This window comes from Callithrix jacchus, chromosome 2 (assembly GCF_049354715.1).
Source record: "Callithrix jacchus isolate 240 chromosome 2, calJac240_pri, whole genome shotgun sequence".
Taxonomy (NCBI): Eukaryota; Metazoa; Chordata; class Mammalia; order Primates; family Cebidae; genus Callithrix; species Callithrix jacchus.
The window spans coordinates 150464259-150482420 of NC_133503.1; the positions used below are offsets into that span (position 1 = coordinate 150464259).

The 18162-nt window shown below is 36.0% G+C and overlaps 1 protein-coding gene across 12 annotated transcripts in view; it reads left to right on the forward strand.

Annotated features, from left to right (window-relative positions):
- The window catches only part of PDE4D (phosphodiesterase 4D), a 1594380-nt gene that overhangs the window by 1180113 nt on the left and 396105 nt on the right, over nt 1-18162 (forward strand). For 2 of the 12 annotated variants that reach the window (XM_008992020.5, XM_078365483.1), the window contains exon 1: nt 5863-6095. The exons of the other annotated variants lie outside the window; for them this stretch is intronic. In XM_008992020.5, the coding sequence (XP_008990268.1) occupies nt 6007-6095 (89 nt within the window). In that variant the 5' untranslated portion in view covers nt 5863-6006. Of the gene's footprint in view, nt 1-5862; nt 6096-18162 lie in introns of those variants that run through there. 12 annotated transcript variants of the gene reach the window in all.

The following is an 18162-nucleotide window of genomic DNA, read 5'->3' on the forward strand; positions in this document are numbered from 1 at the left end:
GCCTAGCAGTTTCATCACTGCTTTTGCTTATTTGTAAGCATAATTCTAAAAAGTTGGAAGAAGCCATTTCTGTCCTTATTTGGTGCACAGTCAACAATAAGGGTAGCATGAATTGGAGTCAGTGTTGCAAATGCTTTCCAAAATAAGCAACCTGTCTTGAGGATCCCATAATTTTTCAAAAAGTAAACAGAAATATTTCTATATTTAGGAGAAGCTTAGGGGTTTGAACAATCAAGAAATTCCATCAGCTAGTTTTGGTAAAATTTCTCACCACCTAATTTTTTTAGATCTTCTAAACAACGTTCATAGAGGATTTTAATGCTTCAAATAAAACATTAAAATTTCTTCATAGGATTAACCTTCAAATATAACAGCTAATATTTTATTCTTACATACATGGGATATAAAGATTTCTAATAGAGAAAAGTATTATCTATCAAAACTGAAGACTGATATTCTTTTTGAAACTGATAAAATGGTATGCCTACTTACCATGCTCATGAAATAACCAATTGGCAATTTTTAAAACTTGAAAATGTTTCTAACAGTGTAAAAATAGTTTTCCTACCTCCCCCAAAAGCTCATAAACATCAGTAGTATGTGTCTAAAATTTTGTGCAGTTTTCAGAGTGTTTTTATATAAATTGCCTTATTCAGCCCTCTCAAAAACTCTTTGCAGTGGCTCTCAGATGAGAACCAAATGGATAAGACACTGAAACTCAGCAAGATCAGGCAACAATCTTCAAGGTCACATGGCAAGTTCATGGCGTAACTGTGACTCTAATCTCTAATCACCTATACCAGTGCTGCCTGAAAATTTGCCCAATGGTGTTTCATTTAAAAAAAAAAAAAACTTTTTTAACTATTTGGGGGACAGGCCAGTAACTCCTTTGGTCATAACAGTGACAGTGTTTTTATTTTGGTTTTGTAGTTTTCTTATTTATTTATGCAACAACCTTGGCTTTGTCAGAGGGAGCACCTAAGAAAAAGAAAAGCAAACAAGCCCTCCCTAAATTACCCGTTGTAAATATTCTGCCTCTATTTAGGCACATATAAGAATATAATGTCAGTGGTACATCTTATTTTTAAGATGCTGTGAAAATATTGGTTTGTCTATTTATTAAACAAACATAATTGTGGCTTCTGTGTCTCTACACTGTTTGCTGAGCCCTGAGGACCCAGAGGGAAAGCAGATGTGATCCATGTCTTCATCATGTTTAGGTCTCTCAGGGAAGCCAGACACTGAATAAGTCATTACTAATGTGATGATGCTGACAAAGAGGAACTGCAGAGTGCAGTGGAGACATCACCTGATCTGGGGAGGCAGGGAAGACTTCCGGAGGAAGTGGCTTTCCAGATGAAATCCTATATCTACCACTCTTTCACTTACTAGTCATAGCTAAGTAGGATTTTTATTTAAGACTGTATTCAAGAGTAGAATAGAAAGAATTTTTATGACTTTTAAAATGTTCAAATACAGAGAATTGAACAATTAGACAATTAGTGACACCAGAAGACTTTCACACACTTGTTCAAAAATTGTGTTAAATTATTTCAAGTGATTAGTCTACATTTAATTTCAAGATTTTTTAAAGAATTTGAGCCTAGAAATGTTTTTAATAGTTAGAAGAATCTCTTGGGATCTTGTCAATTATTTAGTAGATACTTAATAAACATAAAATTTATTTTCTTTTCCTTCCATTTCTTTCTCTGTGATTTCTTCCCTTCAACCTCATTTATCCAAGTATTCAGAAGGCTCTTTGTTAGTTTAGTGAATAGAAAAGCTTGACTTAATTGTTTTCCAAATCACTAAAACATTCCTAAAAGTGATGTAGATGGAAACCTTAAGTGTCTAGTAAAACATTTTGATTCATAGTTTTATTGATTTCTTATCATTATATTTAAGCATGCCTCCTGATAATTATTTTAGTCTATATCCTGATTTTAGCTCTTTAATTAGGTGTCCTGGGTCACATGTGAGTAATGTATGCAGAAGCTTAAAATACAGAGCATGCTTTCCCAGTGTACTTAAGACTATGGGGTAACTTCAATTCTCTTAATGTTTTACTGTTTCCAAGTCTTAAAATAATTATCTCCCACTTCAGAACATGGAACAATTGACTTTAAATCAAGTAGACTCATATAAGGTTTAGAATTAATATTTGAAAGCAATTCAAAGAAGATTCTAGTATTATTTTGTGACACTTCCATTTGAAGAAATAATTTGCAGTTAATTATGATAAGTAATGTAACAAGAGTCATTTCTTACATTTACTTATACTGAGTGGACATTAGTTTTAAGGAGTACACACATCCCATTGTCAAACTGCCTTTTGTCACACTCTTTTGCAATGTATCACTGTGAAGATAGAATTATTACAAGGACACCCTCATCAGAAGTAGATGGTAAATAACTGTTATTTGCTTCCACGTTAACTTCTGCTGGCTTTCAGTCTGTGACCAGAGACTATTTCAAAATACAGCACTATCCTGAAACCTACTATCTGCCTACTCTGGTTTCCTGAAGCAATGTCTTTCAGCCTAACGCAACCCGGCTAATGTAACAGTTTATTTCTCTGAGGTTCAGCTCAACCCTTGTCTCCTCCGTATGCCTGTTAACTAGAGACTTGATGTGTAAGTAATTGAATGCCCATGTGGATTGTGTTTAAATTATCCCACTTTCAAATATGGGAGTTTCATTTTTATTCATAGTGGCTGTCTCCTATAAAGGAAATTTCTGTGTCAGACATTCAAACCCAATTTGCCATTTGTAACATCTGAAATCTTGGAACCAAAATCCCAGAAATATTCAAGAGACAAAAAAGATGCCTTATTTAGAGTTCTGTAGAACATAAGAGCTGTTGTTGGCAGGAGATGGGCACATCGCTGATATTTTAGGGGGTTAGAACTTAGGTGGATAACAATTGGATGGGAACAATGTTTAGATTTTAGAATCTGGTTTTCCCTGGGACATATAAAATTAGTTTGCACAACTCGTAAATATAATAATTTGTTTCAGGGATGGAACATCTCTCCTTGCTATTCAATCATGCTTTTACTAAAATTCATCTGGAAAAATAAGCACTTAATAAATGACAGTAATTAGAATGTTCCAAAGATGTCTTCTTTTTCCTTTTCTACTCTTTGATTCTCATGAAGTAAAAATTATAAACAGCTTGTTGTAATATAAATGATAGTAAAGATCTAGCCTAGAAAAACATTATATTCAATTTCTTATTTTTTTCCGGATGTCTAAATTCTCATGTTTATGAAATATTAGCCAGTTCTTCAAAAAAATGATATTTATACTTGAAATTAAGGCTTAATTTTGCTCACGATTAATCTCAGAAATAAGTAGCTTATTTCTGTGACCTTGCTGAGGTCTGGTAACTTACGAGGGATTATGTGTAACTGTGAGGAAGAAATGAAAAGGAGGCGGTAAGTAATTATTTAAGAAAAAATAACATTAAAATTGGCAGACACTTCTTGTGTCTGTAACTGATTTCACACTAGGAAAACGAACCAGAGTTTCAATTTTTCTGTTCATAATTTCACATTTATAGTTCCATTGTTTTTATCTTGTTTAACTTTTCTGGATGTCTGCTTTTACGAAGCAGGGGGGAAAAGAAGGAAAAATGTTTTTGACGATAATGAAAAAGACAAGATTGGTTCTCCTTCCTTGTACATTTTTAGAGAAAGTTGGACATTCCCTAGCAGATTCATTCTAGATTATTTGTATGTCTTAATAGCTTATCAATTAGATATCCATTAATAGAACATTCTTTTAAAAATATAAATTGGTAAACAAAGGCAGTTAATTTATTTGTGAAGATGTATACTGCTGGCTTTATCCTGAATAGAAAGATAGGGTTTATCTTGCTATCAGTAAAACTGGGTTAACAATGAAAATATTTTTCTGCTTCCAAAGTTGTATACATAGACTGAATCTTTTATTAGAAATCAGTGATGCTGTTTCACCTACAAAACTTTAAACACCGCCAGACAAAATGAGAGTTTTGTGTTGCCTGGCGGGTAAAAGAAGTCTCTTTTCCAGCAACATCCCTTCTGCTTTCCTGCTTGTCTTTGTGGCCTCCCTCCCCCTCCCTTTCACACCAAGCCACCCCACCCCACCAGCTGTTAGGGACTCCTCCCATCTTTACGCAGATCACTCGTTCTCTTGGACTGTCTTTCTTTAGTCTCAGATGAAGACAGTGTATTCAGCCCAGTGCTAACTTTGCCAGGAATGTGTGCATTTCCTAAGAGCTGCCCAAAATGGAAATTAAATACTATGAAAGAATGAAATGGCAATAGTGCCAATTTGTACATCAAAAGAGCAGATTGGCATCAGTATAAGCACCTTTTCAGTCCTTTGAGAACACCAGGAAAGTGGCCATCTGTTTTGCCCACGTGAAATTTGGATCTCTATACAAAAGCAAAAAGACAGTTTGTGAAGCATTACAATATTGCAAGATGATTCAGAGAGAATGTGTGTTGTTTATTTTTGAACTCTGCTCCTCCAAGGTTGCTGCTATTAGGGGCAGTTCCACTCACCCACTCTCTTTGAGCTCATGTGTCTGATAAGAAAGGTGAAACTGTAAAAACGTTTTCTATTACTCATCTCCAAAGCTGATAGGAAACCTGTAGCATTGTTAAGAACCCCTGGTGTGCTGGATGCTGTTGTGAAAATAAGCATAATGTTTAATGTCTTGAGCTTTTACTGAAATTATATAAATATTCAAGACTCTCTTGGTGTACAAGAGAGAGATTGAGCTTTAGAGGTCTCAAAATTTATAGATATGGTGATGTTCACCAAGCTCAACTGTTGGTCAGTTTTGTCCAGTTCAGAGAGGGTTAAATTCACTCTTGGGTACTTCAAGCCTCTCTAATCTTATCCTGGAGAAGTGGAGCTCTGCCTTGGTTTACAGTTGAGGTCACCGGAGGGGCAGTGTTTCGACAGGGACTGATGAAATTATGCTGCATTGTTAACACTGAATACCACTCAGTGGTGAGGACTGATGACGGCACTAGGGTCCTTTGACTCCATGGGTACAATATCTTGAAATAGATGATTTCTCAAAATGTCCTGGACTCATAAAACATGTAAAGGCTTCTATTTGGCTTTCGTCATTTATTTAATTTGAAAGAAAGTTGTTTTAAGGGATTTATCAGAGTTAAGAAATGTTTCTAGGGAATAGAAAATGGACAAGATAATTGATCTTTGTTGTCAAAGTCATGCATTGTAATTCACTCTCTAAGGTGACGCAGCATCTCCTTGAGGGAAAAGCTGCCAAAAGCTCTGAAAGTGATCTGCCTGTTTTTTTCTCACATTGGCTTGCAGAGAGGCACTGGTATTTTCAAGATGACTAAATCCTGTTTACCTCCTGTGGAAGGTTTGCTAAGAATTATATCCATCTCTGTTTTTAAGAGAAGTTGAAATAAGAAAAATTATAGTTGGCAGTTAGCTGTGTGAAATTTAGTAATCTTTGTCAGATGCCCCAGTCATAGGCAAGTATTTACTTTTTAAAAATTTTTAACAAAGACCTCACGTTTACTTTTTTTAAAGTTCACACTGATATAAAGGTTTACCCACTTCAATCACACTTTTCATTGTGTGTGTGCATGCGTGTGCACATGTGTGTGTGTGTGTGTGTGTGTGTTGTGCTTTTCAGGAGTGGCATGTGACCATACTGTTTAATCAGGGCTATATTTAAAAACAAATTTTTGAGGGAGTGTTTCTCACGTTAATTATGAGATAAGGCCTGAGTGAAGCAAGCTCTGTCGCAAAGGCCAAGTGTCATGCAGCAGGAAGTCCTGGCCATCCCTTCCAGCCCTGCCTCAGCCAGCCTGCCACCTCTCTGTCAGCGCATACCAGCATACCACTGCACAAAGGAAATGCCCTCACTCAGCTACAAGTGCCTCCTGCTCTGTGTGAGGCCTCAGGGCCCCAGGGCCCGGCACCAGCTCTGACTTCCCGTGGTTCCTGTGGATCTTGGCATCGTCCTTACAAATGGCTTTTGTTTGGGATCCTCTGGGAGCCACAGTGCCAGGACCATCTCCAAGAGCCAAATCAAGATTGCGTTTCTCAAAGTCCTACAGGTATTGCTCTTTTCCTTTTGTAGCTGGAAAGAATTGTTTAACTGCCTTAGGCCCCTTGCAAATAAGCTTTTGCCGTGTGTTGACCTTCTAACTCCTAATGCTGGTTAAGTTAGCAATATATAAAGTAAGAACCAAGACGATGATGTAAACCTTGAAATAGGAATATGTGGGTACCTCCAGAAGTACAAGGAAGTTGACTGACTTTAAAAGCTAATTACAAGAGTTAAATGGCAAACTTGACAAAGCATTCATATTACTGCCACCTAGAAAACAGTGTGTTAACTTGTCTAGTGGCTTAATGTAGCCAACTCTAAATGTTAGGGATGGGTTCTTGTTTGACTAACCAACAACAAAAACACAACATTGTTCTTCACGAGTGTTTCAGGGCACATTCACGTGAAAAAATGGAAACTAATGCTATGTTCCAGGTAGTAATTCAGTTTTAATCTTGTCCAGCAGAATTAGATGCCATGAATTAAAACTAAATATTTTAATAATCTTTTATTTCTGGAAATCATATTAAAAATCTCAACCTCATGACCTAACTAAACTGTCAATGACTCTTGCAACAGAAATAGTTTTTTTTAACCAAATAACTGGAAAAAAGACACTTAAAAAAAAACTTGGATTTCCTTTTTCATTTTGAGTATTCCAGGTGTTTATAAAGAAAAGATTGATTATTCTTTATTATTATTGTTTATACAGACAGCTTTTTTGTTTCTGATTAATTACAGTCTATAGCACTGAAAGCTATTTATTTAATCAATAGTAAATAGAAGTAAAAATTGTTTGCAAAATTTTGGATATAGAGTCTTTCTTATTTAGACCAAATGTAACACATCTGGAAGCTGCCAGGCCTGTGCAGAAATATGCATTAACTCTGGATTAAAATGTGTTCTGATTTGCCTGCATATAAAACATTCAAAGTTTGAATTAAAATAATTCATGAGAATTCTTTATTTGCTTTAGACAGTGAAGAAGATAATATCTTTGAAAATTTTTAAGGGACTATAAGATCAGAGAAATAAAATTGTAAAATTTGTCATAAAATGTGTAAGTAAACTTTGGCAAGAGATAAATATAATTTGTCAGCTAAAGTTGTAGGTAGTAACTCCATTTATTTTTATTTCAAAATAAAATAACAACGATTTATTTGTTGTTATGTTAGTTTCTTACAGCTGTGAAATTTGGTTGAACGTTAGAAATTATATGCCTACTATGTGCTTTCCATTCTAATGTGATTCTCATGCTTATTATGTGCTAAATTGTACATTCAGAACTTAACATCAAAGATTTGTTAACATTACTGTGCATATTTCCAATATATGGTGGCTTCTAGGCTCTCTTCATCACTGAGATCTGATAGCAAGCTTCTTGATATCATAAATATCCAACTGCTAGATCAAGTAAAAGCAATAGCTTGATGGACTAAAGAATTTCAGAAATCTCAAGAAATACAGTTTAAACTCTACTGTGTAATTTACAAATATATTACAAACCTGGCCTTCTCAGTTTGGAAAATAAATTTTTCTTTGTGGTGTAATATGATATATATATAGCTATATGATAAATGTATATATTTTTTAAGGTTCCTTCGGTCAAGTTCTGGCCTTTTTCAAAACACAAGCATTAGCAGCTAAGGATGACTTTTTCATGTATTTGAATCCCTCACATCTGTAATTTTAACAAGTTTCATTTGTAACAAGTTTAAGAGGTGAGGATGGCATCTCAAATATTCATCATGAGGCAGTTTCTTTGGAAGCTTGAGAGGCTTAGCCCCTGCTTTATTTCCTCTCAATTTGAATATACAGTTTCCCACATAGTAATTAATTAATTTATTTATATGTGCTCTTTTCACCGTTTGGAGGTTCTAGTTTATCTTTCCAGTTGGACCACAAACTCTTTGAGGTTAGAAGCTTCCTTATATACAGCAAGAGTGCCAATAATGCCTATTTGATAAAGTATCCTGTTACCCTCTCTTATTTGGCATCATCCCATAATGCTTTATTAGCATAAACAACTTGATGTGATCATATCTATCATAAATTGAATTGAGTGGAAGGGTTAGGGAGATAGGAAGGCAGATGGCCACTGGCTTTCACATTTCTGGAGGTCCCTCACCCATTCAAGGAGGTTATGCATTCAGCCACAATAATATACTGACAGTAATGAAAAAAAGGTATTTATCATATAACTTAAAATTTTTATTATTCCATAATACCTCAAATGCACCATGAGTCACTAAATATATATATACACATATGTATACACACACACACACATATATGCACACACATACCACATGTACATACCACATATACATACCATACACAGGCACATGCACACACAGTTGAATGCTGCAATTATCTTCTGAGGAACATAGTTTTATTGCATAGCATTCTTGGAATTAAAGGTGTTAAACTATTTGATGTAAACATGTAAAATATCTCATAATGTTACAGCCTTGTTTTTGCATCTCTTAATTTTAAGAAATATATACAAGATCCTTAAATCCTGAAAGTAACTTAAGCTTATCTTGACCTTTAAGAGGCTTTGGCTATGATCCCATTATTGAAGCAACTGAAAGAACTGGACATTAAACAACATTTCTTCATTGAATTTCTCTCACATGAGATTTTTATGAGCAATATTTTATATCTTGTAAAACCTTCAAATGTGCCTATTGTAGTGTCATTTTTCTTTGACTATCAAATGGATAATAATGCATGATACTGGGGGTACACTTAGCTTTACACTGAAATATTTTTCTTTGGCATGGCTTTTACTCACAGGTAACATTCAGTCTAAAGGAAAGCCAAGTCTATAAGATATGAAATTCAATTCGTGTCTGATTTGTTAAAATAAATAGCAAATCATATACATTTGATGAGTGCTGACTCCCGAGAAGTACAATCTTAAACAGTTTACAATGCTCAAAATAGATTTGAAAGTTTTTCAGCTGTGGGTAAAATACATTTTATTAAAAAAACAAAAATGATTAATATATAGCTTATTAAACTAAGTTTGATTTGAGGCAGAAAGAGAGATTGAACGAGAAAAGAAAAGGGAGAGGGAAGGAGAGGGAAGGAGAGGGTGGAGAGAGTAGTGGAGCAGGGCAGGGGACAGAGAAGGGAGGAAGAGAAAGAGAAAAAGAGAGAAAGCAGAGCATTACATAATAAGGAAGCGACTTTTTCTCTGTGAATCCAGAGGAGAGGGCCAGCCATGTTTTCAGTAATGGGATTGGTGTTAGCATTAGGGCACCGCTTACAAAGCTGAGTACTATTTTTGAGGGTGAGGTGCTGATTTGTCTGTCTAGGTTCCGGCACATGTGTTTAAAGATTTACCTAATTATTTTAGAGGAATGCCCCTCCCATGTATTATAGAGAAGAAAGAGAATAATGTGCTCATGTTAAATTTGAGAAAATAATGTGGATACGTTTATATTGGTTGTTTAAATATAGTACCTAGAAAACATTGTGGAAAAATGATCTGGGAAGTAAAGGAAGAATCAAGGAGCAAAGGTTTACCCAGCCTGTGGACCCTGATAACTCCAATAAGAGAACACTAGGACATTTTGCATTTTTGAAAATATTATTGTTTAAAACTACAGCAGTGTTCAAGGAAACTTTAAATAGAAAATTACTCTTCTTGAGATGGTTCCATCTTCCAAAGAGAACAAATCACAAACCCTTTCTGCTTTCTGTCTTAAAAAGGGATGTTAAAAGGAACATTTTACACAAGGAGTATGGGGTAGGTACTATGCAAATAGAAGAGAGAGTCACTCAGGGTACATTTGAATGTAGGGCAGAGATTATTCCATAGCGTTCCACAGGCAAGAAACAAAGTGTCTTCTAGTTTTCTTGCCCTTTATACTCATAGGGGTCATGGGATAGAAATTCTCAGAAAATCTCCAGAACTCATATTTGCCAATTGTTTCAACATCTTTTCCTTCCCAGAATTTTAGCAGAATTGCCAAACAGGTGATTAATTAATACATATGCGCATGCTTGTACCTCATCTAGAAGGGCTAATGAGTAAATCTGTTTAATATGACATAGACTGAACAGCAGAAGGAAGGAGGAATAACAATCAGATCAGTAAACAAAAGCACAGATGGTATCTGGGCTATGAAAAAATAAAGCAATATTTGCCCAAATAAGAAGATCTAGATATTCCTAAATTGTCCCCTGTATTCTTCGGAAGTAAAGATCAAATCTGTAACTTTGATCTGGAAATTGCATAGTAGCAGATATGAACAGGGATCACAGGAGAGTGTGGTCCTATCGCTACTCTTTGCTACTGCCACAACCTAACTGGTAGCATCAGTGATTGTCCAATCAAACTGCAGAATCCCCTTTAGAAAATGCTGTCTCGAACCCACGTCTTAGAAAGGGAGTGAGTGCCACCAGTGAATCAGTACACTGGGATGTCACTTTCTGTGTACCCCAAGAATACCTCCTGTTACATAGCAATTTTTCATTTTCAAAGCTTTTCAGATGTAACAGATGTGACAACTGTTGTTTTTAGTGTGCCACAACTCATCTCACTTAATTCTTTAGGATAAGTAAAAAGGATAGGTATAATTAGTATCAAATAAGAGAAGAAGAATTGGAGGTTCAGGGACTAGAGACCACACACACACTCGTGGTTGGAAAGTCCAAAGTAAGAACAATAGAGCTAATTTGTATTGGATGCTTACTATGCACCTGGAAGTGTTCCCAGTGCCATACATGCATTAGCTCATGCATGTCATCCTCCAAAACAGCCTCGGGAAGTAGATCTAGCATTACCATTATCTTACAAATGAAGAAAACAGGCAGAGCAAGTTTAAGAAACGTGCACAGGTATGAATTCTGGAAGTCTGTGTTAGAACCGGGACTCCTAGTCACTCTCCCACCTCCAGTTTCCTGAGCAGATCCTATTACAACACACAAGGAAAAATTCCATAATCAGAGGTATGATTCTAATAGATGTACTATCTTCCTCTACTTAACTCTGAATCTTTATCTGAAGACAGAACACAATGTAATTTGTTATAGAATAGAGTTTAGTAATCAATTAAAATATAACTTATTAAATAACATCTAAACTGTCCTCTAACCTAATTGATGTTGGTTTAAAGGAGTGCTAAGCAAAAGCATGAAGACAAAAGAATTTTTATATTTAAGAAAAAAGAAGATGAATCAGTGATTTTATGTTGTCTGCTTCTGCCCCCTCCTGGGTTTTTCTTCATGGGCTTCCATCTGGCTCATTTCATCTGGCCAAAAACATTGGTCATGTGGTTGTATTTTGCTGCCAAAATATTGCTCCTTGGCCAGCTGTTCAGAGGAGCCAGAAGATTCTCTGAGCTAGAGAGGTCAACTCCATCTTGTTTCATGTCTATTTATTCTACTGGCATTGTCCTGACTATTACTCTAGGCTTCTTAATGATATTTCAAATTGTGAGTAATGTTGGCTAAATTGACAATGAAAAAATAATTACCATATAGGCAACATTTATACCTAAGAATAACAATACTGCTAGCAACCATTGTACATGTTGAGAAGAGGTAGCATGTTGTAGGAGAACTTTGGCTCTAGAGCCAAACAGACCAAGATTTAGTGCCAACACTGCTGCTTTCCTGGTTGGGCAGTTTTCCTGACCTCTCTGATCCATTTCCATGTCCATAAATGGGAAATAAAAATACCCACTTCATAAGGCCATTGTACAGATTAAATGAAAACAGTACATGAATGCAGGCCATTTTCAGGTGTAACAGATGTGACCACTGTCGTTTTTAGTGTGCCACAGCTCATCTCACTTAATTCTTTAGGGTAAGCGAAAATGATGGGTATAGTTAGCATCAAATAAGAGAAGAAGAATTAGAAGTTCAGGGACTAGAGACCACAGACATGTGGTTAGAAAGTCCAAAGGAAGAACAATAGCCAATTTGTACTGGACACTTACTATGCACCGGGAAGCATTCCCAGTGCCATAGCCTCTTTCCCAGTGCCAACCTCTTTATAGCATTTTCCAAGTCTTCCCTAATATTTCACAAATTTTGTGAAGCTTCTTTTGTGAAATACATTTACGGGTAGACTGTCATCATTGGTACCACTCTTGGTCTCAGAATAGTACAATAGAGCTGGCTTGTAAATGGTTACCTTAAAAACAACTTGCATATACAACCCAGGCTCACCTTGGAAAGGTAGTGTGCAGGAATGGTTGACAGTTGACTAGCTCTACAGGCACACTGCAGCTGAGGTTCACATTTTCACCTTATCACTTATAGCTATGAGACTTTGGGCAAGTTACCTAACTTCGTGTGCCTCAGTTTCCTCATCTGTAAAATGGGGTGTTATGAGGATTACCTGTGTTAGTCATGTAAAGTGCCTAGCACATAGACAACACTAAAATAAATGTCAGCTATTATTAATAATAGAATATAAGCTCCACATGGCAGCAGTTTTTGCCCTTTTTTTCCACCTTTGCATGGCCAATGCCGAGAGGAGTGCCTGGTACAGTACATGCTTAACATATATGTGTTGAATGAATGAACCTATTAACAAATGTGTTCCAACTCATGACAAGTGTAAGGATATTCTGCTTCCTTTTGCCATATTCATGGGAACAAGAGGTTAGAGCTGAAGAAACCTGATGATTCATTTGCTCAAACTCATTTGTCTTACATTGAAGAGCTTGAAGACCTTAAAAGGCCCCAGGGTCATGCAGCTTGATAGTACCATGGCCGGAGCTAGAACCCTGGCTCTGCATGTTTCTGTGAAAATCTTTGTTCCAGTGTCCCATCCCCTCACTTCAGTACATATGCCATCTAATTCAATGCCTTCAGTAAGGCAGCAAAGAGAATGAATGAATTAGAGCACACTTCTTGCAGCCAGGGGAGAGTATAAGAGTCATAACTGGGCAATGACCATGGAAAGACAGGTTTCTGAATAATAGAAAGACTCATTTAAGTAAAATTATCCTCAGACATTTTACTTACAAGTCTAAAAATCACTTGCTACGACAGCTATCATAGGAATTTTGTAGGGAATCACCACTTTGTAAACAACATTTTTGCAGACTGCATTATAATGTATTTTTTTCAAAATTGAAGGAAAGTCCCATCTCTAACATTCAAAAGAATCCATGCAATTATCAGTATAGACTAGAAACAGAGAGGGGAAATATAGTTTGAATGTTTTCTGTACTATCAAGACAGCACATGGAACAACCACAGGCAGAAAGATTAAAAACTCGCAATAAGCATAAAGGTATTGATTTTATAAGGTAGTCTGCAGGCTATGGACCAATACAGAGCCCTGTCAAATGTGGACTGCCAGGAGCTGTACAAATAAAATCAAGGTGACAAAAGAACAAAAGACACTCCCCATTTCCAAGGGTTTATGATGATGCTGTATTTCAGTGTGAGAATGGTTTTCACTAAAACCATTCCAGTTTTGAATGTGTAATGGGTAGGAGTATTTATCTTAATTAGTAGTTCATAAAATTTATACTATTTATTTTCATAATGTCAGTTTAGTGATTTTCAACTAGTGCATTTTTGTCTTTAAGTCATGAAGTACATGAGCCTGCGTCAAGTTATTTTAAGAGACGATACTTTGACTGAGCAGCTGGATCAAGGCCTGTATGATCTGGGCAGAACAAATAAGGAATTCTTCTTACAAAAGAGGAAGCATTCAATTGTATATACTTTACCTTGGTACTCCTCCTTCTGGAGGCCTCAGCATCTATCATGTTCTTTGCCATAGCCATATATCCACCTTCTACCTTGGCTCTCCCTCCTTCTAACTTCTATTGTTTTTTCTGCCTTTGAACTATAATTGACAAGCCTTTTTAACTTTGACAAGGGGCTGAAGAGAGGTGTCTGATTGTCCATAAGGCTGGGTTATAAAACCATACAGAGGTGAATCGGAACAAAAGAAAATTCCATTGGCAAAGGAAGAGTACTCTATGGTACTTTACAACTTGTCCAATTGTATTATTTTATATATTTATTTTAGAGACAGGATCTCGCTCTATCATCTAGGCTGGAGTACAGTGGCATGATCATCACTCATTGCAACCTCAAACTCCTAGGCTCAAGGGATCCTCAAGCCACAGCCTCCTGGGTAGCTAGGACTACAGGCACACCCTACCATGCCTGGCTTCAAAAAAATGATTTAGAGTCTATTTTGCCCAGGTTGTCCCAAACTCTTGGCCTCAAGTTATCCTCCCATCTCAGCCTCCTGAAGTTCTGGGATTGCAGGCATGAACCATGGCACATGGCACTCAAATTATATAACTCATTAGCTGGTAATAGTGTAAATTTGGAAGACAAAAGCTAAAATGTTAAAGAGGAAAAATGGATTTGTGAATAAGTATATATTACTGTAAGTATGTTAAGCCAATCAAATGCAAAAGACGGACAGTTTAGAGGGGACAAGTATGTAAGCCACATTCCAAAAAAAGAAAAATAAAAAAAATACCTTTGCAGTGAAGTTTTAAAAAGATAAGCTTTGTGTTGAGCTAAAAAAATTAACTCTGAAAAAAAACCAAAATTATGACAATGAATTAAACATTCAAATATGAACAGAACAGAATATAAAAGATCAATCTATTCATTCAGGTAGTAAATGGTCACAACCAGCTCTCTATGAGGGAGTGGGGAAGGGACTATTCGTAATATTTGCTGATTTTTGTGCCAAAAAATTATCTCACCAGTCCCTTTCGAACTGTAAATGTCACTCAATGTGACGGTGGCAAGAGATACATAGTCCTATATACAGTGTATCTACCATATAGATACACTAGATATAAGTTGCCCCAAAAACATCATAATAGTAAAATTCAGTCAAATTATTCAGAAGTTAGGACTTTTTAATACATATTTCCATTGTTTTTAAATATAATTTGTTTAATTATAATTAACAATTTTTATGTAATTTAATTTTTAATAACTGTTGGGTATTAACAGCTGACTTACAAATACTCCTAAAAATGCAACAGGATGTAGTGAGAGACAAAATGGATGTGGCCTCTGCTTTTATCAAGTTTACATTCTGGTAGAGGAAGATAGAAAATAAACAAGTTAACAAAAGATAAATAGAGACTGAGATGAGAGGTTCTCCTTGGGGAAACCAGGGAAGCCTTTTTAAAGAGAATGATAATTTCTTTGCTTATGAATTCAAACATACTCATTCCATACATCTGTGAGTACATTTGTAGTTCTAGGCACACAATCAGAATTGCACAAGGTCAATGGAACCATATAAATATTGACCTAATTAGTAGCTTGTTTTCAGTCTTCAATCTCTTGAGTGAATTTGCCTTTGCTTCTGTCATTAGAAAAATACAGGCCGGGCGCGGTGGCTCACGCCTGTAATCCCAGCACTTTGGGAGGCCGAGGCGGGTGGATCACGAGGTCAACAGATAGAGACCATCATGGTCAACATGGTGAAACCCCGTCTCTACTAAAAATACAAAAATTAGCTGGGCATGGTGGCGCGTGCCTGTAATCCCAGCTACTCAGGAGGCTGAGGCAGGAGAATTGCCTGAACCCAGGAGGCGGAGGTTGCGGTGAGCCGAGATCACACCATTGCTCTCCAGCCTGGGTAACAAGAGCGAAACTCGATCTCAAAAAAAAAAAAGAAAGAAAGAAAAATATACTGACGGAAAGTAAAACAAGGAGGAAGATGAAGATGTAGGGGGAAGGGGAGCAGTTTGCAATATACTTTCTATTACATTGTTTCAAACTATCTCAAAAATTGTTGTGCATAGAAAATACTACGGCAAAGAAAATTGGAAGTTAAAAATCAGTAACAGTGGTAATAACCCTATAGTAGGAACCTTTTTCTGTTTGAAATATCTGTCTCTGTCTGCCTGCAAAACTAAGAGATTATGATGAGATTATTTTTTTTATTTTCAAAGAAATAATACAAATTTTAAATCTTGCATTAAAAGAAAAGCCAGCCAGACGAAACTTTTCTGACACACAAATTTTTAGGCTGGAGCCTGTAAATGTTATGCTTCTAATGCTTTTTGCTTGATCCCTTTTTGGCACTTAACTTGCCTTTAATTGATTTGTGGATTACCCACTGCAAGTTGCTATGGATAAAGGAATGTAATGGCAGAATTTGTTTATATAGGGTAACAAAATACATTGGCTTGGAAGAGAGATTTAACTGCAAAATATCCTTGATTTTCAGAAATTTTTCTTTTCATATAATGGCAGTGCTTAGATAAAGAATGAAAAATTAGATGAATCTAATTAGTGTTCTCATCCAAAGGGAAGATTTATGTCCTGTTTAAGAATCACATTAATTTGATGACGTAAGTACATTCTCTAGTGAAAGGGTGGCCATTTTAGTCAAGGAAAAACCAGCAAAAACTTCTGCTGTCTTCAGGTTGTACCTGACAAAAACCTGTTATCTGTGGGTTCTCTGAAGTATCACTGCCCTAATCTCAGATGAACTAAAGGATAAAAACATTTCATTGCTCAAATAATTGTTTTATCTTGCATCTTGCTTGTTCTAGAAAATAACTGTATATTTTCCATCGTAACTCTCCTCCGTTTCTTTTTATAAAGTTCAAAATGCCTTGAGCAGAGGTTCAGGAGGTTCTCAGTGGTGCTGCCACTCACTGATCGGGACGTTTTTGTTCTCTGTTCTCCTGTGAACATGACAAGGGTGGCTTTGTACAACTTCTGTTGTATGAGCTGCTTTTCAAACCCTTGGAAGAGATACTCAGGGACAAGAAACATCAGGGATTTTTTCTGAAAGCAAATCCATGTAAACTGAGACAACATAAACCTCAGGGAGATCTGACGTGCAGAAATGGCAAGAAGGGGAAAGGAGAAATTATTATCAGTGGGGGAACAAATCATCCTGTATTTTGGAGCAAATTTAAAAGGCTTATTGTTTATTTTAGCCCTATATGACTTTAAAACAAAAACCTTGAAGTCTTGCCTTCCCCATGTTGGTTGAAATGGGAAGGATTCTCTTTCTTTGCTATTTATATATAACCCTTAGCACTCTACAAGGATCTAATTGGTATAAAATGATGGGTGTGAATGTGCCACTAAGTGAGAAAAAAATGTCTAGCCATTTTTACTCATATAACCAACACATAGATCAAAAAGAAAATATAGCCAGCTCCCAAGGGAACCCCTTTATGCTTCTTTCCAGTCACTGTGGACCCAAAGATAATGACTAACTGACTTCCAATAGCATAGATTTGTTTAGACTACTTCTGAATTTTATAGGAATGAAATCATACAATATAAACTCTTATTTCGGTCAATATTATGTTTATGGGATTCATTTATATTGTTTGGTGTAGTTGTACATTCTTTATTCTCATTGTGTTAGTATTGCACCAAGTGAATATGCTACAATTTACTTACCCATTCTATTGTTGATGGATAGTTAAGTATTCCAGTTTTAGGCCATTATGAATTAGAGCTGTTATGAACAATCTTGGATATATCACTTGGTAAACAAATGTACATGTAGTGTTGCAGGGTTTTGTGCATGCACGTAGGTTGGGTATATCCCAAGGGGTAGGATTTCTGTGTCTTAGGTTATGTATATTTATTTTTAGATATTGCCAAATGTGTTTCCAAACTGGTTGCCACATTTATGTGCCTCCAAAGTGATATTTCAATTCTCTACATTCTTACCAAAATGTAGGTCATCCATTTTCAATGATGGCATCTTAATAAATGATTACCTAGTAATAACAATGTCATCATGCCTTTTATTTATGCAGCTGGATCTTTTAATCTTTAGGACCCTTTTCTCCAGGAATAGCATAGGTAACAGTGAGCTGTTCACACTCTGTTTCTCCTCATGATGAATACTATGTAACTGTGAAATAAGTGACTAAAATAAGAAACGATCTGATATGCAGAAATAGTTTTCCCTGTTTGGCCCATATGCAGCTTAAATATGTGATATATTCTACATTTTTATCCAGATTCATTTTTCAAACCAATAGTAATCATTGTTAGCAAAAACCAATAATCTGTTATTCTGGTTTAAAATTTCCATCTCCTACTTTGAGTTCTTGTTATATAGCCCGTGCTCA